We start from the raw sequence: 22,165 nt of genomic DNA, 5'->3' as shown, positions 1-22,165 counted from the left end.
CTGCAATGTGCCAGCTCAGCCAACTAACAAAAAGAATATTTGAGGACCAGCATCTCAAACCCAAAGCTAAGGTCATGGTTTACCAGGCAGCAGTGACTATTGGTGTCAGATGAAGAGGATAGGAGGAGACTTACATAAAGCATAGACACTGAAATAAATCTGTTGGGCCAAGAGGCCTCTCTTTGTGCTCCAAAATATTATGTAACATTAAGAATGTTATCAGACAAAAATGGGTGTCAAGCCAAAGGAGAAAATATTACAAAGGGTGGCCAAACGCTTGGTCAGAGATAGGTTTCAAGGAATGTCTTAAATGGAAGAGGCGATGGCAGACAGCTGACCTTGATAGCACAAAAAGCCGATGGCAAGCAAAGGCATGAGGAATGCACCAAAGGTCACGACCATTGGACCAATATGATTGATGGAGGGTTGTAGGGCTTGAATAATAAATTACATTTTTGTTGTTCCCACATATATAAGTCATATTGAAGTAATCAATGGCAAAGAAGCACATACAAGCTAAAACTCTACTGTCCTTCTAAATTAAAAACAGGAGGGAGGAACTACTCAGCATCTCTGGCAGCATCTGTGGAGAGAGCAAGAGTGAATGTTTCACATCATCAGAACCTCCGTTCTAATTCCCTTCTGCAAGCAGCAATTAGACTCTTGGCTTCTCCACACAAATAGAAAACAATGCCAAAACAGATTTAATGCAAAGTTTGCAAACGCCACCCACTACCTGGACCCCCATCCTATTGTAATTTAAATGTTAACACAGAACAGTTTTGAGGTTAAGAAGCATTTTGTGAATTGCGATCTTGCTCGTCAGAAACACTGAAAGACAACCGAGAATGTTTAAAATGCAATAGACCCAATGAAGGGGTTAAGATATCAAACTGCAAAAAGGAACAAACGTTATTGATTAAATTGTGTTCAATATCAAGCATAGTATTATCCCTTTAGGGAGGGAACCAATAAATCAATGTGTTGAAGGACAAAGACAATTAAGGGATACATTGTACATTGTACAAAGCTATGTTCCCAGCTTTAAAGTATTGCCTGCCAGGTGCTTGCATCGGGAATTCATGTACATGTGGCATGGCATGACCTTCCATTCAGTAACTCTAATGCTTGTAAAATTGTGGGGTGTTTCCCCTCTAAAGTCCAAACAAAGTCCAGTGTGTTTACAAGTCACATCCATAATGGGAATATTTGCTCCTTGCTTATTGAACTTCTTTATCATTCTAAAAGGCATGAGACATAGGTTGAAAGTGTCAGTCTTCGGAGCATAAATAAAAGAATGTTAAAACTAAGACAATTTTGGAGCTCAAATAGAAGCTCATTTGGATGTGTAGGTGTGATTGTAGTGGTGCAGCATGTAGTGGGAGAAGAAGCAAGAAAAAGGAAACTCAATTTATTAGTACTTGATCCAGCATGAACTATCACTGAGATCCTAAGACAAAAAGCCAACAACCTCAGGTTTTCCAATATTTGTCACATCTGGATCATATTCAATATTTGCAATTAAGAATTCAATCTCTATCAGACAAAATGCATAGTTTTTTTAAAATGAATTTTGGGAAGTAGGAGAACACGAGGTAGGATTTTGTTTTAAATCTACAACTCAATCCAGTTTAACACTTCCAACACCAGAGTGTATTGGATAATGCACAACAGGCATAACCATATTTCTAATATCACCTATTTTTAATGTTTACTGTTTAATGGAAATAAAATTGAAAAAAGTCATATCCCACTGCAAAAACATTAATCAAAAACAAGGAGGTCACACCAGAGCCCAGTTCAAATTAAATCATTTCCATTAGCTGCTTAACTCAACTTTCATCAGAAAACCCTAAAGGATTATAGCCATTAGAAAATTATTCTAAATGGACAGTACACACTCAACATCATTGTATGCACACCATACACACTACAACAGCAATTCAAATGCGGATTTAAGTTGTAATTTGTTAAGACCATATGTCAAAAGCAAGACGCTTAGCACAGCTACAGCGACAAGACTACGATCATCTCTCACATTCAAAACTGAGTGCCAGATAAAATATAGAATCTTGGCAATGGACTCTCTCTCATATCACCATTATAAGAATAAAATCTAACAGAAGTCATTAACTCCACTCAGAGTGCCTTAAAATATGAAACGTTAGATGAGAATAAAAACTAGGTTACAGCTTTAAATAAAACTGCTTTATTAAGCTTGCCTGGCACTGCAGCAATCACAGCAGAGGATTATAAAGATTACGCTGCTAAAATCTTTCACACAGATGTCTCATCAAGAGATTTTAAACTGGAAGTAGTGATAATAATCAAAACAGGTTCAGTAAAATTTAGTTGAAGCTTCTTGTCTATACATCTTTGGTAAATAGCCAAATGCTTAATATGTACAATAGCATCTTAATTTTTTTTTAAGTCCTAAATTTCAAACACAGGGGATTTTGAAGCCCCATAGCTAGATCTTTATGTTTGTAGGATTTAATGAAGTTGGTCGCTCCTCAGTGGACCATAGGACTTTAAAATGAAACTCATATCCTGACTATTTGGAAAATGATCACAAGTCCGATTATAAAACTCCCAGCAAGTTTGTTAGCCTATATAAAACGCAACATTTATATTATTTAAAATTTATCTGATATTCTGCAATATTAGCCAAATATCCACTGCATAAACAACACATTAACAACGTATCATTTAGTGAGACACTTTTGGCAAATCCTGCTTCTGTCAATGCTATATTACTACTATTAAACATGAGTCAACTCAAACATGAAATATGATTGTTCAAAGGAAAGTTGTGTTAAGACACTATTCTAGGATTTAACAGTATTCAATGAAACTAATAAACCTCAAATTAATTTGGGAAAACTTCAAATTTGTGCACTAGGTCTTAAGTAGTAAATTCTTCTCAAATTCCTTTTGCGAATTTGGACAAAAGATTTACCTTCACCGAGTCTTCTTATAAGTGGAACACCGTAGCTGCTCAATGTATCATCTTAAAATTATTCCTCAAAGCATCGGAAAGATGTTGTGAAAAAACAAAACTTCTGCAGCCACTCTTTTCTTCAACTCTTTTCTCGAATCCACTTTGGTGTAATGGTTAGGAGACTATGCTACAAGTGAAAGACAGGTTCGCTTCTGGTTTTGAATTACCAATTTGTTTACCAATAATAAACCAATGCACACTGAGGATTGACAGACTAAAGTATCAAAAGTAAAGTTTCTCCTTCCCAACTGTTCTTACAGAGAAGATAGAATACACTTACACAGAGAGAGACATGATTCAGTAATCCAAGACAACTAATGCAATAAGCTGCTCTGCTTTTATTAAAACACATCAAGCTATTCTGCAAGTGATAGTGGTCTTCTGGTGCAGTGGGTTGGGCCCCTGCCTCTGAACCAGAAGCTCCAGGTTCAAGTATCACTCCTTATTCATTCATTCATAGCATAGCCAAATTTCAGTAAACCTTTTGAATACATCTACGCCAGGCAGGCAATAAGAGTGGGAGAGTCTCCTGGTCAACCACGGTTGATGTGGAGTGGTGCCCCTCAAACTAAAGCCTCTGGTGGCAAGCTGGAAACCTGTTCCAGGCAAAACAAGCCATGGAAACAGGTACTGGCATGTGATTTGTTTGCTTCATCTGTCATTGAACACTCTAAAGCCTCAAAGTCTAAGTGCTGCAAGTATTAATGAAATTAGAATCCACCCAAAAGATACATGAACAAATGTTGCAGGGAAGGAAGCTAATGATTCTTTTTAAATAAATTTTGTGGAGGATATAATCATTATAAAAAGTCACATGACGGAAACCAAAGCAAAGGAATTAAAAAGGACTGGGAGAGAAAAAAAACAAGTAAATATGGAACATCCCCTTCATTTAATAGCAGAGGGCAAATACCAAAAGAAAAATGCAAAGAAGACCTTGGCCTAATTTTTGTTAAAGTTGAAAATTTTAACTAAATATGTTGGGGGCTTCATAAGAATTTATGGCTAATAGTGTTTTCTTGCAAAAGGCTCTGCTTTAGCTATTAATTGTTCTATCAGAATGAGCTGTTCTTGCCAGCATCTTTCCATGTTTTCCTTTAGCTACCAATCTCCGTTTAGTCTTTCTTCATTGCAACAATTGTTAGCATCTATTGGCAGTTTTATTATTGTTCGATTTTGTTTGTATCCAAAACAAAGGAAAAACCGTACAAATGTAGCCTGTACCTGAAAGTGTGGCTCCTTCAGGATTTTGGCCAACTCTGTAGCAGTCTCATTGTGATGAACTATGCAGCTGATGTCTTCAAGAATTTGCTTCACAAGGTCGACGTTATTCTCTCTCACAGCTTCCAGCTTGGTTTCTTCAAGTCGCTCATGAGCCTGCATTAGGCAGACAAAGTGATACATGTAATTTGTCTTGGCACATTACTGCCACTATACCTGTACCCTACAGGGTAATCATACACAAAGTTCAAGCAGATAAAGGATCTCATTTGATCACAAGAACAAACTCAGAATTATTCTGGAGACAAGTTTTAGATAAGCAATAGATATAACTTGAAATATTGAAATAAACCCCAAGTCACAGTATTAATCATAAAATCTATCAAGCTATTTTAATTGGTCTACACCATTGTTTATGTCCTCGTGAATCTCCTCTTACCTCTCTTCATCTAACCTCATCCTACTCTCTTCTCTCTCATGTACAACGTCCTTTCCAATGTTTAGAAGGGAAAAAGATATCAGTAAACAGTGACTATGGAACGACCGAATTGCGGTTAAAAAAAAAACTATCTGATTCACTATTGTCCCTTTAGGACAAGAAATGTGCCCTCTTTACTCATGCGAGCATATATGTGATTCCAGATCCACAGCAATGTCAAGATTCTTAAATGACCGCTTGTAATGACCACAATGAGGCCATAAGGTGGGCCTCTTGGAGTATGAGCTCCCTGGTTGGGGTAATGATTGCCTGCCCAATCTGGAAGTCTCACCTGTGTATATAAACAGGAGTGTCCCAGATTCTGACTTTGTACCCGAAGCACTCTTGGGAGTGGAGATAACTTTGTAAATAAAGGAAATCTGGTGAAGGGACACTAGCCTCTGAGGAGTTATTTCAGTGGCGACAAGGAAAAAGAACGACCCTGAGGAACCTGCTCGCTAACAGCCAGCTTCACTTGGGGCAAGTTATTTTCAAGCATCATGCCTCTGTTCGGGAAACTGGACTCTTTTGGCCCTGCTGTTGAGGACTGAGCCAAATATTGTCAGTTACTTTTTTTAGGGCTAACGAACTGTGGCAGACGAAAAGCAATGGTCATTCTTCTGACCGCTTGTGGACCATCAGCATTTGCTTAACTTTCCCGGATATCAAACCCTTCCAGGAATTGGCGGACCTAATGAGGGAACATATGACCCTAAGTCACCTCTGATCCCGAGAAGGTGCTGGTTTAACTCAGCACTCCGGGAGATGGGGGAGTCTGTTATGGGTTTCCTAACAAGGTTGAGACAACAAACGGAAGCATGTGAATTCATGTCGACGCGTAATGAGATGGTTAGAGACCATTTGGTTTGCAGGATAAATAATGTAACTATCCAAAAATGCCCGTTTGCTGAAGCCCAATTAGACTTCAAACAGATGCTACAGTTGGCCTTACCATTGGAAAATGCTGCAAATAAAGCATACGAGTTGCAAGGTAACCCAATGGAAGTGGACACCCATGCCAGTTCAACTGAGCTTGGGCCAACCACTTGAGCACGGATGATTATATAGGCTCCCTCAGGCGGTATCCAGATACAAGTAAACCCAGGTCTGCCCGCAATGCAGCCCCAAAGCAAAGCCAAGCTTTGACCAGTCAACAGTCCCTTCAGAATCGAGCCTGGCAAGACATTGTGATTGTTGCCGGTATGTGGAGTCGGAACAGCAAAGCAAGCCTTCAAGACCTAGATTTAAGAAAACGACCAGTGTCCGGGAGAGTGCACTCCTTGGAAGTTCCACCTACATCCAATGTGGAACAATTAAATTGTATAGCAATGTCCAAATCGGACCCAATTAAGATAACCGTAAGATTAAATGGATATCCAGTATTAATGGCGTCGATACAGGTGTGGTCGTATCGATGGTCAGAGAATCAGTGTTCAATAAAATACGCACTGGACCCCAACCCTTAAATTTAATCAAGACTTCGACAAGACTGCATGTTGATTAGGAAGCAGTCCCACGATTTTGCAAGGCCTGCCCAGTACCATTTGCTTTAAGGGAAGAAATGGAAACAGAAATTAGAAGACTGTGAAGAGAAGGTATTATAAAACCTGTCCAATTTGCACAATGGACAGCACTGGTTATGCCCATTTTGAAGCCAGGCGGTTCAGTCCATCTTTGCAAACAATAAACTGTTATTCACAGCTGGACAAGTACCCAATTCCTCAGATCGAGTATTTATATGCAAAGTTGGCAGGGGGACTCTTATTCTTGAAATTAGATACGAGTCATGCTTACTTGCAGTTGCAACTGGAAGAGGATTCACAGAAATATTCCACGATCAATACTCTGAAGGGCCCCTAGCAATACCCAAGGTTACCCTTTGGGTATGTCATCCTGCTCGATCTTCCAGAGAACGACGAAAATATGTTACAAGGTTTACCCTAGGTGGCCATTTATGTGGATTACAGGTAAAACAAAGGCGGAACACCTACAGAACCTGGAGGAAGTTGTCATTTTTCAAGGGTCAGAATGCGCCTAAGAAGAGAGAACTGCATCTTCCTGGTGCCTCAAGTGAACTATCTGGCCTACAAAGTGGACAAGTCACGTCTACATCCTATGGTGGACCGGCTGGTTGCCTACAACTATCAGTTGGAACACCGGCCAGGAGGCCACATGGCAAACGTAAATGCCTTGAGCAGGCAGTCACCAGCAGCTCTCATACCCGTGGGAATGACCTGGTGGACCATGGACTCGGCTGCACATGGATTATGCAAGCCCATTTATGGGCTCAATGTTTCTAGTCATAGTGGATGCATGTCCATAGGGTGCATTCGGCAACCACAACAATAACGGTAGAGAAGCTTCGCACCACCTTTTTGACACACGAGATCCCGGAAGTGCTGGTCTCTAACAATGGGATGTCTTTTGCCAGTCAGGAGTTCACCAGGCAAGCCTCTCCCGGCTCTCTGTCACTGGTAGTGAGGACCCTAGAACCTGAAATGGACACTGTGGTCAAAGCTGCGGCTACTCCTTTGCCTCTCGAGGATTGGAGTGAACCAGAACTCTGTTCACATCATAAAAGACGAGTGCCTCTTTGACAAATCCCGTCCATGTTGGACGCAGCGTTGGAGAAACTGGCACCGAAATGTCACAAGAGACCAGTGATTGGCGTGAGCTGCCGAGGTTCCTTAGATTTAATGGGGAAGGGTATAATGACCTCAATGATGCCCATGGTGGGCCTCTTGAAGTATGAGCTCCCTGATTGAGGTAATGATTGCCTGCTCAATCAGGGAGTCTCACCTGCATACATAATAAGGAGTATCGTGTCTACTGCCACTCCAGATTCTAACTTTGTACCTGAAGCACTCTTAGGAGTAGAGATAAGTTTGTAAATAAAGGGAATTTGATGAAGGGGCACTGGCCTCCGAGGAGTTATTTCACCTCTGAAATAGATGAGCAAGCCACTTAGTTGTAACCATGAAGTAGCTCAGCAACATCTTTCAGATGGGAAATAAATACTGGTCTTATCAGCAATGCCTACATCCCAGGAATTAATAAATCTTTAAAAATTATACATGTAGAATTCTCCATCTTCAGCTTTAAACCCCTCCAAAAGGCTTTGCCCCACCCTCTTTAAAACTCCTAAACCCATTCATTAACACTGACCCCTTTTGTATCTTTTTCTCCACTCATCGCTTGCAGCAGAGCCTATTCTCATATCTGTCCCCCAAATTTCTCCTTTAAAAAATTAACGCAATTCATCTCTTCAAGAGAGCCTTTCATCACCTCTGCTATCGCCTTTCCTGTCAGTTTTTCCTACAATGGCTGTGAAGCACCTGTGGATATATTTTATGATTATATAAATTAATGGATATTTTTATGTTGATTACATAAATTAATGTCACTGCAGCGAATACATCCTAATGAAATACAAAACCATGAAGATAAAACAGTTAAAAGAACCGCAAGCACAGTACCTTGGCAAGAGATCTGACTATAGGACTTTCCATTATTCCTTTGAGGAAGATGAGGTCTATCTCCTTAGCTCCTGTAGAGATGGGCAACTCATTGAGGTTGTCCAATACTTGCTGCATTGCTGCTGAGGAAATAGGAAAATAATCAGCACCAATTTATGAAGCTGCCATAAGCAACCACAGTTACGATTACAATTTTAAACCTTGTATTTATTCACATTGTTTTATACAGATATCAGGCTTCATTAGTGGATGACAGGCTTTTTAAAAATTCAAAATTGATTCTAATTATCCACAACCACAAGGAGATTCCCAAAACACATTCTTTTCTGATTAATTATAATTGCACTGCTTCACAGGTTCAATACAAGTGCAAAGTCTCACACATATTCAGCCTACAAATGGAAACCCACGGACAAGAGAAGCATGAAGTTACTACATATTCAGCATCCTGCATTGGACAGAAAAGCAGGGGGAGAAAATGGTAAAAGTAACCAGATGAGAAATTGAATTCTGCTGAAAACGGAGACATGTTGCCGAAGTTTTTCATCAGGACAAATTCAAGAATGCCAAATTTCAAACTATCCCAATTTATACTGCAGGAGAAAAGGGTACTACTGACTGGTTGGCAAGTTGACTCTGATTAACCGTGGCATTGACATAGAGAGGAGAAAATATAACTGAATTGGACTCAAACAAGACTGAGCAGCCCAGAGAAGAGAAAAGTCAAAGATTATAAAGCAGGATACAGTCCATGAGTCACATAATTTAAACTATAGAAAAAGTTGAATGCTTCCAATGCCATTTTATTTCAATAGTTTAACATGAATTATTGGATTATATGTATTTTTAGTGCAAAATTATCAACTTTGCATTAATTATTCTGAGTGGAAGAGGGAAGGGAACATGAGGAGAGTCTAATGGCGGCACATGCAGCGTGTCCAGAATGAGAACATAACAGACTCCTTCACAATTCTTCACCCACCACCCTAAATCTTGCTGTTAAGATATCAATCGCATTACTTTTACCCATCACAAAGGCACATTTACTGGATGTATTAAACTGCATGCTTAGTGTTTCTTAATTAAACATCACTGACGTAACGTATAAACATTTATCTCTGGGGCATTTTCTCCCTCTTTCCCAACCCAATGCCACTCCACCATCAAATCCTTATTTGTTTCTACCCTACAGTAAGTATACAATTCCCAAAATTTAACAAGAAAATTTGCATTTGTGTTGGGTCTTTCTTGTCAGAACATCGCAAATCTCTTCATGGCAAAATAATTATTCTAAAATTGGTTATAGCCAACTTACACACAGGAAGATCTCACATAAAAGCAATAAAGGTGAAAAAGCAGTTAATCTGTTTTGGACAAGGGCTGAGAAAGAAATATTGGTTAAGATGCAGAGCTCCCTGCTCTTTCAGGTACCATGGGATCTACTGCAATCACCTTCATGGACAAAATGAGTACCAACTGGATTGTAAAGTTGACACTGAGCCAGTTATACAGAGAACAATAATGGGTGCTTGCCTTATTGGCAATAATCCTTGACAAAGTCACACAGCTATGCGCCTAACAGAACCTGTTGCGCTGGATTCATCAAGTGTGGCAAGGATCAATTCTCCCTAGACTCCATACTATGTTTTGTAGCCATGGAGATTACCCTAATGCACACGTTCACCAATGGGAGTCCTAAACCGTATCTTGAGAACATGCATTTGCAGTATCAAAGACTTACAGTCATTTGATGCTTTGGTGCATAGGAAAACAACCTTTTTTAGAAAAGTGTCTGGTGGCCAGTTACATCTCCCATCTGCCCTGGGCAGTGCATCAATATAATTCAAGAAAAGGGGTCACGTGGAGGCATGCACAAAACTGGAATTTTCTACATTAACCACCCGCAATACATGAAAGATGTTGGAAACAAGTAAATGTCAATCTACCACAGTACATATGAAATTAAGCTTCAGTGCAAATTTCAAATCATGCAGTCTTTAATGATATTAGAATTCAGAAATTGCCTCAATTAGCTATACTCAATGTCATCTTCAAAAAAATTCCAACATAAATTAAACTTACTTGAACAGTTTAGCTGGAGGTGTTAATGTACTGCAAATAAGCTGTACAAAGAACAAAGAAAATTACAGCACAGGAATAGGCCCTTTGGCCCTCCAAGCCTGCATTGACCATGTTGCCTGACTGAACTAAAACCCCTACCCTTCCGGAGACCATATCCTTCTATTCCCATCCTATTCACGTATAAAAATGTACTGCAACAAAATCTGTGAGTAAAGAAGAATGTACAGCAAGAGAACTGGAAAAATAAAGTTTGAGATAAAAAACTAAGAAGGATAACCAAATCCATGCAAACTCTCTCATCCACCACTGAGAATACCTCCCTGCACCAAATCCACTCCACCACTCACAAGATGACACACACCTGGTGCTTGCCATCTTCAAAACAGGCTCAAGCAGCATTCTGTCGTCACTTGAGTGTAAATGCTGAACACTGCACTCCTCTGATAAATACCCTCATTTCACAGTTTGGCTTCTACGTTTCCACTGCGCACCTCCGCTTCCTGTTTGCAAATTTCCACTTTATATTCTCAAACATTGCATGGAAGCCCCACACATATGCACATCCCTTTTTAAAAGTCGCTCACCAACTCTCCCTCTTTCTATAGGATAAGATGGCCACTGTGTAAGCAAGACAAGCACAATCAGTGGAGGGTCAATTAGCATCTAATTTCATTAGATTTCGCTGAGTGGACCCAGCTATAACTGTAACAGGATCATAATGTTACAATTTACATTACACATGTGGCAACAAGGTTCCTACCTGTTGCGCATACTGCTTCAGTCATCCAAAATAAAATTTGTGCATTTAAGATGATCGTACATTGGAACAGGGTTGGAAATGCTCCAATGCAATTTCATCTCTACATTAGGGGTAATTTCAACTCTACACCTGGCTGAGCATTAAATATCACCTCTAATGTGATGAAATACATCATCTGATTAAAAACTGGATAACTATATCATCACTAGTTATAACATTTTTACAGTGCGAGGTATGGTTAAATATCCATGGTTTTAAAAAAAATTGTATTCATCAAGATGAAGCTAGGAAATTAACTGTTCACATTGCAGATACCCATTGTCACCAGCAAGCACATTCAAATCAGGTACAGCATATCCAAATGCAATGTCGAGCTCCTTTCTCTCTGCTTTACATGTCCCAACGTAGCCCCTTCAAAAAAGTACCCTCTACTGCACCAATGTGACTTTCCACTGCAGCCTTCGGATCTCCTTTGTATCGTAGAATCACACATCACAGGAGGTGGCCATTTGACCCATTGTACCTGTGCCAGCTCTTTGAAACAGCTATTTAATTAGTCTCACTGCCCTTTTCTAACCCCATAGCTCTGCAATTATTCTCCCCCTTCGGAATTGTAGCCAAGTTTTACAAGTTACTCTCCTGAAGCTGAAAGACCTCATCTAGCCCACTATACCATCCAGTTCTGTTTGCTTTTTGGCTTAAATATTTCTCAGAATATCTTGAAAATAGCTGGCCAGTGCAATTTTATTAAATGTGAACCATGCAGTGTCTTTTTTCAGTTATCACTGTTTTAAAATACCAAATTCAAACTAATTTGTCATTAATATACAGTTCATTTCAATCAGATTGAACCATTTAGTTTCTATTGAATAAAAATGACAAATACAAAAATTATTTTAAAAATGCCTTTTTCCCTTGCATGTTCCAGTTTAATCCTTTTATTAATTTACTGCATATTTATCTGCATCTTATTCAGCTTCTACAATATAAACATTGCATGTTACCAAAGCAACAAGAGGAGTATTACAGCAGCCACTTTTAGAGAAGGTTTAAACGCTGACAAGTTTTGCATATTGTACTTCATAAATATGGACAGAGACCACCATAAACTAATCAACATTTGGTATCTACCTTTTACACATTTGGATATGGGTTATCCTGTGGGTTCATAGCTGCAGACCATTAGTTCAGAATTAAGATATTAATTTATTAGTAAGTGTCAGAGTGGGAACGAGAAAGAGAGAACACCAACATGCTTCATTAATTGGTCAGAGGAATTCTAATTACATTATCAACAAGTTCTTTCTGGCTCTATTCATTTGCTTAGCTAAAGCTCTTTTAATCATCCAGAACGAAGTCCATTCATTATGCTAGGAATCAATAATATTTTTTCTATAGATAACAGACCATTTAGCCTGGTTCTAGAGAACAGAGTCTGCGGGCATTGTGGTCATAGTACTTTTTATCTCTGTTGCCACTTCATGAGACTGGCACCAACATTTTCTCCCACTTTTGGTAGCACAAGGTCCTTGGTGACAGGATTCATGGTTCTGGTATACCTGGTAAACATTCTATGTGCTTACAAGGGCGATCCTGTCTTGGCATATTTTGCAGGTTCAGTAGTTCAGCATTAAAGTCGGTCTTATCTCAGGCACATTCCTCAGGGGGATGCTTTGCTGACCATACTATACTGTCCATTTTGCTAGTCCGAGAGATTGTCGGTAGAGGGGGCTACTTGTGATGTGCTCAAAGTCCCATGTTTGCACAAAGTCCATGAACTGCCTGGAGACAAACTGATGACTGTTACTTTTCATATCGGTCGATTTCATACCAACTGGAGTACGAGTCAACCAGGACCAAGTGCTGTTTTTCATTCCATTCAAATATGTCTGCTGTCGTGAGCAACCATAGGAGGTCCAGGACCTCTTGTAGATGCAGTGGTTCTTTGGTTTCATGAGGCTCGAGCGCATTGCACAGTGCACATTTGGACACATCCTTCTCTATGTCTGCATACATAGAGCCAGTACAAGGGTTCCTTTTCCCTATATCACATTGCTTCCAACTCTGGGTGCCCTTAGTGGAGTTGCTGGGTATAGTACTTCTAGTAAGAAGTCTCACAACACCAGGTTAAAGTCCAACAGGTTTATTTGGTAGCAAATACCGTAAGCTTTCGGAGCACAGCTCCTTCGTCAGATGGAGTGGATATTTGTTCTCCAACAGTGCACAGACACAGAAATCAAGTTACAGAATACTGATTAGAATGCTGATCTCTACAGCCAGCCAGGTCTTAAAGGTACAGATAATGTGGGTGGAGAGAGCATTCAACACAGGTTAAAGAGATGTGTATTGTCTCCAGACAGAACAGCTAGTGAGATTCTACAAGCCCAGGAGGCAAGCTGTGGGGGTTACTGATAATGTGACATAAATCCAACACCCCGGTTTAGGCTGTCCTCATGTGTGCGGAACTTGGCTATCAGTTTCTGCTCAGCGACTCTGCGCTGTCGTGTGTCGTGAAGGCCGCCTTGGAGAACGCTTACCTGAAGATCCAAGGCTGAATGCCCGTGACTGCTGAAGTGCTCCCCCACAGGAAGAGAACAGTTTTGCCTGGTGATTGTCGAGCGGTGTTCATTCATCCGTTGTCGTAGCGTCTGCATGGTTTCCCCAATGTGCCATGCCTCGGGACATCCTTTCCTGCAGCGTATCAGGTAGACAACGTTGGCCGAGTTGCAAGAGTAGGTACCGTGTACCTGGTAGATGGTGTTCTCACGTGAGATGATGGCATCCGTGTCGATGATCCGGCACGTCTTGCAGAGGTTGCTGTGGCAGGGTTGTGTGGTGTCGTGGTCACTGTTCTCCTGAAGGCTGGGTAGTTTGCTGCGGACAATGGTCTGTTTGAGGTTGCGTGGTTGTTTGAAGGCAAGAAGTGGGGGTGTGGGGATGGCCTTGGCGAGATGTTCGTCTTCATCAATGACCTGTTGAAGGCTCCGGAGGAGATGTCGTAGCTTCTCCGCTCCGGGGAAGTACTGGACGACGAAGGGTACTCTGTCCACCATGTCCCGTGTTTGTCTTCTGAGGAGGTCGGTGCGGTTTTTCGCTGTGGCGCGTCGGAACTGTTGATCGATGAGTCGAGCGCCATATCCTGTTCTTATGAGGGCATCTTTCAGCGTCTGGAGGTGTCTGTTGCGATCCTCCTCATCTGAGCAGATCCTGTGTATTCGGAGGGCTTGTCCATAGGGGATGGCTTCTTTTACGTGTTTAGGGTGGAAGCTGGAGAAGTGGAGCATCATGAGGTTATCCGTGGGCTTGCGGTACAGTGAGGTGCTGAGGTACATCGATGACATTTTCTTCCTTTGGAGTCATGGTGAGCAATCACTGAAACAACTATATGATGACATCAACAAGTTCCATCCCACCATCAGACTCACCATGGACTACTCTCCGGAATCGGTTGCATTCTTGGACACACGCATCTCCATTAAGGACGGTCACCTCAGATTTGCATTCTAATTAGTATTCTGTAACTTGATTTCTGTGTCTGTGCACTGTTGGAGAACAAATATCCACTCCATCTGACGAAGGAGCTGTGCTCCGAAAGCTTATGGTATTTGCTACCAAATAAACCTGTTGGACTTTAACCTGGTGTTGTGAGACTTCTTACTGTGCTTACCCCAGTCCAACGCCGGCATCTCCACATCATATAGTACTTCTACAGAGAGGTGGGAATGACAAATCACTGGCAGAATCAGCCTGTCTTGCACAGTTGCACAGTTAACTCTCCCCTTTCATAGCGACAAAGGTGTGGGGCTCATGGGGAAGTTCCTTTGCTAACTCGGGCCAGCCTTTCAAAGTGACACCATGGAGCTGCCTGCATGTGAGATCCACCCATAGGGAGCTATGAGTTTGTCAATTCCACGGGATGACAGTACTCGAGGAGGACATTGGCATCATGAAGATTCGGGTTTTTAGTCGCTTAAATACATATCTGTCCAATGCAATATTTTTCACCAGCATGCATATCTGTTCAAATGTCTATAACAATACTTCCAGGTCCTCTTTCTCTTCCACCTTTGGAAGAAAAATAATTCAAATTTTTCAACCACCTTGTGGCCCACTAAGTTTAACAGTGTGTACGCTTGTTCCGTTTTTGATTTATCAGAGAGGCTGGCTACACAGTAGGTGCGCTGTTCCTTTTTGAACTTGCTCCTGTTATCCATAACGTTTTCATTGAAGACGAGCAGATCAATCCAGCCAAGTACCTGTGCCCTCTTGGCCAGCTTCTGACACCATGTAGGAGTTGCTGGGTTATATAGACTGATGACGGGAGATGACAAGCAGAAAGGTTTACTCAACAATCTTAGCAGCTCTTACATGCTGCGTATCCGTCCATGCTGGGGGAAAACTCCCACACTACCAACATGTCGCCATCATCCTAATGTGCATGTGACCACCCAGTAAATTGTACGGTTTACACCTCACAGCAATGGGTCTAAGAATGGTTTTAGCAGATGCCCAAAAGTCTTATCCCCATAATCTCATCTCAGGAGAAATATGTGATCCAAATGAACCCAACATATTGTACTGTATGCCCTCTCAAATGGGGAAAAAAAACTAAATCGGTGGAAGTATTTGCTTATCCAGGTTAACAATATCCTATTGTCCCTACACCAAGATAGTCCTTTAAGTTTCAGTCCAAAGGTGGACATATTCTGGGAGACATTGGTGGAAGGTGATATTACGGAAAGCCAGTGACATGTTGGGCACAGGTCTTAGAACGTTTAAAGATAACAACTCATTCCTAAAATCATCTCTGTCTAAAATATCTCACTGCCTAAAGAAGTTAACATGATAAATGCACATTATTCAGGTAAGCTCCCTTCCCCTGGTTTTGAGATGTCCTGGGTAAAAGAAGATCCAACCTCAACTGCCAGCTCCAGCTGACTTGGTTCTTGGTTGGACCGCTGTTGTAACCAGAATCGCAGCACTTCAATGTTGCACTTTCAGAAGCAAAGTGGCCGCATCTAATCAGCTGGAGTGTTTAGACGTTCAACAAGCACAGAGGGCTCAGCCGCAGGCCCCACACATGCACATCAGTGTCAGATAGCTACATTAAAGATGGCACAAGACCAACAAACACAGATGACAAATCCGGTATGCCCATCTGCTCCCTTCGCCACTGCTAGTTGCGACTTAAAATCTCCTGGCCTTCTTTGACCTCCCGGAGATTAATGCTAATTCCAGGAGACTCTCAGCCATTCTGGAAAGGCTGACAACCCTATCCAATGGCTACATAAATTGTCATAACCCTACTTTCCTCAAATTTCTGATTAATGTAGAATTCCATTCAGGGAAGCAATAGAGTTTCAGAATTAATTATGTTGGATCCAGTGATACTGGAAACAATTCCAAAAATAACAAGCATATACAGCTAAACTTCCACATCTTGATTTAAGTCTGCAAAATCTCTCATTAATGGTTGCACACAATTAAATCTCTTGCATCGTTAAGGACAAGCTTAAGTTATTCCTGTGTATGTGCATGTGCTATTACTCATGCTCCACAATATGCAATTAAAATGACTCAGAACCTTTATTGTCTCTATGTGCAATGCAATATCTAATAAATTGCACAACGTGCGCTACTTTTCAAACGTAATTATAGTGTTGTCAAGAACAAGACAGTGGAAAAAAAATAAGGTGGCTCAGAGTCCATATCTACACTGGTTTCCCAAATCTTAAAAAGTCGCAGTTAAAATAACAGGCATCAGTTCTGCATCTGAAACAGGAACCAAACTTTCCTGAACTGAATTGTATGGCTGGTGACTAATGTTGCAATAGAAAACTTTAATATTGAAGAAAATGTGACCAGTGGATTGTAGTCCTTACTTAGACAGTAGTCTGAATTTTTTCAAATGCCATTAGCACAAAACTGCTTTCCATTTCATATACTTTGATGGATTTGGGACTGAACATGTGATGTGTACACAATAAATGCACCCAACACTACAGCAAATACTAGTTGCACAATGAGCTGTATAAATCAAAGTGTTCCACTCCCACCCACTCGCAACCTTTCACCCTCTCACAGCTCAAACTTCAGCAAGCAAGGAAATGGGGAAAGCAACAAAGATCCAAAAATACAAAAACAAAACATTGTAATGACAACAGAAAATGCTGCATTTATTCAGTAGGCCTGGCATTATCTGCAGAGAGTAAACATTTCAATTCAATGGGCCCGATTTTACCATCAAGTTGCGCAGAAGCTTGGTAAAGTCGGGTGGAGGCGAGTAGCGCGGTCCGCGCCCGCTTCTGCGCCAGTTCCCCCTTTACCAAGGCCCGAAAATGGCTGCGATCGGGACCACGTCCAAAATGGGCGCGACGGCCATTTAAATGCCCGCGACTAGTCTGGGTGGCGGGACAGGGTGGGGGGATAAGGGGGTCAGTAATGTTGTGGGGGTGGAGCAATGTCTGTGGAGGCCAGGGGAAGGCATTTTCTGGCCCGGGAGTGATGAGGAAGGGCAGCCGCATTTTTCTGCGCATGTGCGGTTGGGGGCGCCGATCGGAGTTGTAGGAATTTTGGCACGTTAAGCCCCGCCCACAGGCTTCTGTGGCATGATTCGGAATTGCTGATATTTTTTCAGGTAGAGTGCGTATGGGGGCGCCTGAGAACAGGTCTGAAAGTCGGATCTGAAACACTCCCAGTCTCAAGTCCGCCCAGCACTTAAAATCAAAATGGTAAAATAGGGACCACTGTCTTTGTACCCCTTTTTAAGCCAGTACAGAGGCAGAGAAAGTGGGCAGGTAGGGGGAGGGGAGGACACGGAGAACACAAGAGAAGGTCTGCGATGGAGTGGAAAACAGAAGTGATTGAATGACTAATAGAATGATGATGATAGACAAAAGAGGATGGTAATGGAAGTAAAGAAGCAAAAAGGTGAACCTGGGGGAGGTATAAATGACAAGTGCCTGTTGTGTGAAAAATGAAAGCAGGGTGTATGTTAAACTCAAATGTTGAATGACAAAGGTTGCCACATGCAGAATTGGAAGAAGAGATACTGTTCCTTGAGCTTATGTAGTTGGAGGTCAAGGACAGAGTGGCTAAGATCAAGCATGAAATCAGGTGCAATGTTTATGCTCCTCAGCTTGGATCTAGTTTGTTTCTTTTGTGAGGACCATAAAATGGATTGAATTTGAATTGGTTTATGGAGCAAGCAAGGAGAATGATTAAGGGTGTGCCCTGTCGACTCTGCGCTGGGTTTGTAATTCTGAGAAAGGAATGCATTTTTTTTTAAAAAAAGAGTGGTCAACTAGAATTAAGAGAGGTTCATGATCACATTTTCAGACTGAACAGAGGTGTTCAGTAAAGCAATCACCCAATCTCCACAATATTATATTGGTTGTTTACAATGTCAGAATGAAATTGAAAATAAGTATATTACTGCATTCATATTGAATGGGTGTTTGGGGCCCTAGATATGAACAGGAAGGCAGTGAAAGTGCAAGACTTTTTAAAAATATGTTTATAGAATGCAGGTTGCCCTTGAGAAGGTAGTAGTGAGCTGCCTTATTAAACTACTGCAGCTCATCTGATGTACATACACCCAGTGCTTTTAAGGGTTGACCCAGCGACAGTGACGGAACAGTGATGCAGTTCAGTCAGGAAGGTGTGTGGCTTTTAAAGGGAATCTGCTGGTGATGGTGTCCCCATGTGTCTCCTGCCCTTGTCCTTCTAGATGCCAGAGGTTGAGGGTTTGTGTAGCAGTGTGAAGGGAGTGAATGTTTCACGTGGCTGATGTGCCAGTCAAGCGTCCTAGATAGTGTCAAGCCTTGAGTGATGTTGGAGCTGCACTCATCCAGGCAAGTGTAGCATATTCTGTTGCGCTCCTGACTTGTACCTTGTGGATGAGCAGACTTTGGGGAGTCAGGAGGTGAGTTACTCACTGCAGAATTCTGATCGGCTCTCTGCTCAAGAACATTCATATGGCTGGTCCAAGTAAGTCTCTGGTCAAGTTGCTTCATTGACTAAAGAGCATTAGGGCATCAGACATCATTTGAAGCATTATATAAACGCATGCTTGTTTACTGGAGAGCAGCTTGTCCCCACAAAACCACACCTAGTAAGGTCAGCAACTTCAGGAAAGTGGAGGAATGTGATTGGTATCAAAAAGGAATAATAAACATTTATGAGAACTGTGGGAGGGTTAGCAATGATAATGAGCACATCTGACAGAATGAGAATTTAACCCAAAACGGAGGAAGATTATGTGGGTGGAATCTGCAACAGCAAGGAAAATAATTGACACTAGAATAAAATATGAATTATTTAAACGAAGCAAAATGGAAACCAATTATATGCTATTTGAATAAACCTGAAATTCAGTGGAATAAACCTGGGGAGGGGTCTTTAAGGAGAAGTTATAAACTAACGAGAGCCGGCTCAGAATTGTGTACCAATGGGTCAGTTTGCTCAGTTGGCTGGGTGTCTGGTTTGTGATGTGGAGTGACACCAACAGCACAGTTCAATTCCTGCACCAGCTGAGGTTATCCATGAAGGCCCACCTCCTCAATCTTGCCCCTTGCCTAAGCTGTGGTGATCTTCAGATAAAATCATACCAGTCAGCTCTCTCTCTCTCAAAAAGGGGAGAGCAGCCTATGGTTTTCTGAGACTTTGGCAACTTCATTTAATTTCACTGCTGGGATTTTAATAAGGATAGTGGGGAAGCATACTGGCCACATTTAGAGTGTTGGATAGATAAATGTGTTGCCAGAGAACATTAACACACCAGTGATAAGATCACACAACTCATCACCGACAAGGGATGCAGCCAGAATAAACAATGGCACTAGTGTACCACAGTTCTGCATGCTAGTCCTACAGAACTGAACTCACCACACAATTTCCTATCATCCCACATTCTATGAAAAGCAATAAAGACATAACCCGACTGCCCATCCATGCCAAAGCCCACACTCAAGCTATATTTCACAAAGTTAATTGGCCCATTCATTTTTGCTAAATCTGCTCCGATTCCAACACATTTTTTTAAGCAAAATACTGCTGATGCAAAAAAAAAGCTAAATTAAAAACTGAAACTGCTCAGGTTGGTGACTTTTCATCAGAACTCTTTCTGGAATGATTGGGAGGGGCACGAAAATGGGGAAAGCTCTCACGACTGCATTAATGGAGTTTGGTGTACTTTCCCTTTGAGTTGTTAATCACTGAGGGTTACAGTTAAACCTACCCTTGAAAAACTGTTTTTCATTGCTCGGTTAAGTTAGAACAGTTGCCTATCAACACTGACTGAAAACCATCTTTACCAATTGCCTAAGATATGTTTCCCCATTATCCCAAATGTGGAGAGAAAACAAATCAGTTACATAGCAGGTCAGTCTTTGGGTAGTTCATTTATATTTCAAATCAAGACCAGCAATCAAATTTCTTATCTGATGTTTAACAGAGTTCAAAATGTTGGATATAACATTGTAGTTAAATTGTGAAAATTGTGTAAAATGGATAGCCTGGTCAAACAGGCTATTTTCGGCTGGGCTGATGGAACTCTGCAATGGAGAGAACTTTGCTATATATCTACTGTCCTTTCAAAGAGTTCAGCCGAAGCAGATTTGATCAATTAGGCACTAACAACCATCAATGTTAAGGTTGTCTGATGTGTGTTGCATCGCTAAGTGCAAGATTGCCCATTTCTTCCACAGGTTTCTTCCTGCATGTAAAACGCGGGTATGTCTGATCATACAAAAAAATGAATCAAAGAGCATGTACGGGCAAATACCAAATAGTCTCCTTCTGAACTGTAATATTTTATGATGCAAGAACATCAAATGAAAAAGGAAAGACCAAAGGGTTTCCAAATAGACAGCAAGGGATAAAGTACTCCTGGAGAAAACAAGGAGCTCTCAGTAGCTTTAAGGAGCTTGCCCCACTGACACAAATCTCTTTGGCTGATCAGCAAAACAGGCAACAAGGGAAGTGACTGAGGGATCCTGTGCATGCGTAGCCCTGTTTGCTTCATTCTATGAAAAATTGTGCCTATGCACAATTACATTTAAATGCTACACTGTAGGGATTAACTAACTCTGCTAAGCTAAACAATTGTAGCTAACTTACATGTAGACATGATGGGTTAGCTAAAAATTGACTGCATTTCTAAAGGGTACACAATGCAGGCAAGCAATAATTTCCCATAACAGTAGCTGCAAGGACTGTTTTTCTAGATGGAGACAGCATGCGAAAAACACTTCCAATAATGAGATAAGGGTGAAAATATATTTTGGTTTTAGAGTGTTCCGTTCAGTTCTTAGATTAGAGGGACTGGCTTAGAATCCAGTCATCAAGTTCACTTTCTTTTGCTTCTGTCACGTTAATTTTAAGTTATTTTCAATAAAAGAAAATCAATGCTAGTTGGGCATTCTAAACAAAGGCCTCTCCTCCATTAATATACCCCTGCCATTAACATAACCGCCCCCCCCCATTCTCAGAAGCTCTACTGTTCTTACATCCTCATCTCCAACCTCCATTTCCATTCCAAGCTCTTGAACATGCCACCTCCCATAATCTGTTCCCATCTTTCCTGCAACTCCAAATATGAATTACTCAATCAAGATTCTGCTCCTGTTACAGCATCAAAATAGCACTAATATCGGTAAGTGGCACATACAATATCCTCCACCATTATAATTAAGATGCTTCCTCCCTACTTGCCCTCCTCGATTTCACTGCAACTTTTGACGAGGCTGACCATACCATCCTTTTTCAACAGTTTGCCGCCATTTCCAGTTTCGTGGGATTTCCCTCACTTGTTTACTTGAGCACTGCAAAAGCTTCTTACTGCTGTTATCTCCAGAGTTGATCAAGGATCTACCCTTGGTCTCTTCCTTCCACTCATTTACAAACTGCCACTGGGCAACATTATTACATCTCCCATAAATACACCAAACTAACCTCTTTACCGCAACCCCTACATTGCCTCACTTATCAGCTAGCCCATTCTCTTCCCTAACCACTACTCAACGTGAAGCATGAATCTTCACAATCTAGCTGACTAATTCAACCCAGAGCTAAACTTTCAACCCCATATTACCTCCATGACAAAATCCACCTACTTCCAATTATGAACCCTCCTCCTCCACCCTTAT

The 22,165-nt window shown here is 41.3% G+C and overlaps 1 protein-coding gene across 4 annotated transcripts in view; it reads right to left on the bottom strand.

Moving 5' to 3' along the window:
* The window catches only part of LOC144509870 (protein PALS2-like), a 136,090-nt gene that overhangs the window by 36,925 nt on the left and 77,000 nt on the right, over window positions 1-22,165 (bottom strand). For 3 of the 4 annotated variants that reach the window (XM_078238808.1, XM_078238827.1, XM_078238817.1), the window contains 2 exons: window positions 8,177-8,295; window positions 4,226-4,378 (listed from right to left, as the gene is read on the bottom strand). In XM_078238808.1, the coding sequence (XP_078094934.1) occupies window positions 4,226-4,378; window positions 8,177-8,295 (272 nt within the window). Of the gene's footprint in view, window positions 1-4,225; window positions 4,379-8,176; window positions 8,299-22,165 lie in introns of all 4 variants that reach the window. The other variant, XM_078238798.1, reaches the window with a different exon arrangement.

This window comes from Mustelus asterias, chromosome 2 (genome assembly GCF_964213995.1).
Source record: "Mustelus asterias chromosome 2, sMusAst1.hap1.1, whole genome shotgun sequence".
Classification (NCBI taxonomy): domain Eukaryota; kingdom Metazoa; phylum Chordata; class Chondrichthyes; order Carcharhiniformes; family Triakidae; genus Mustelus; species Mustelus asterias.
This window is presented reverse-complemented; position numbering and strand designations above follow the sequence as displayed.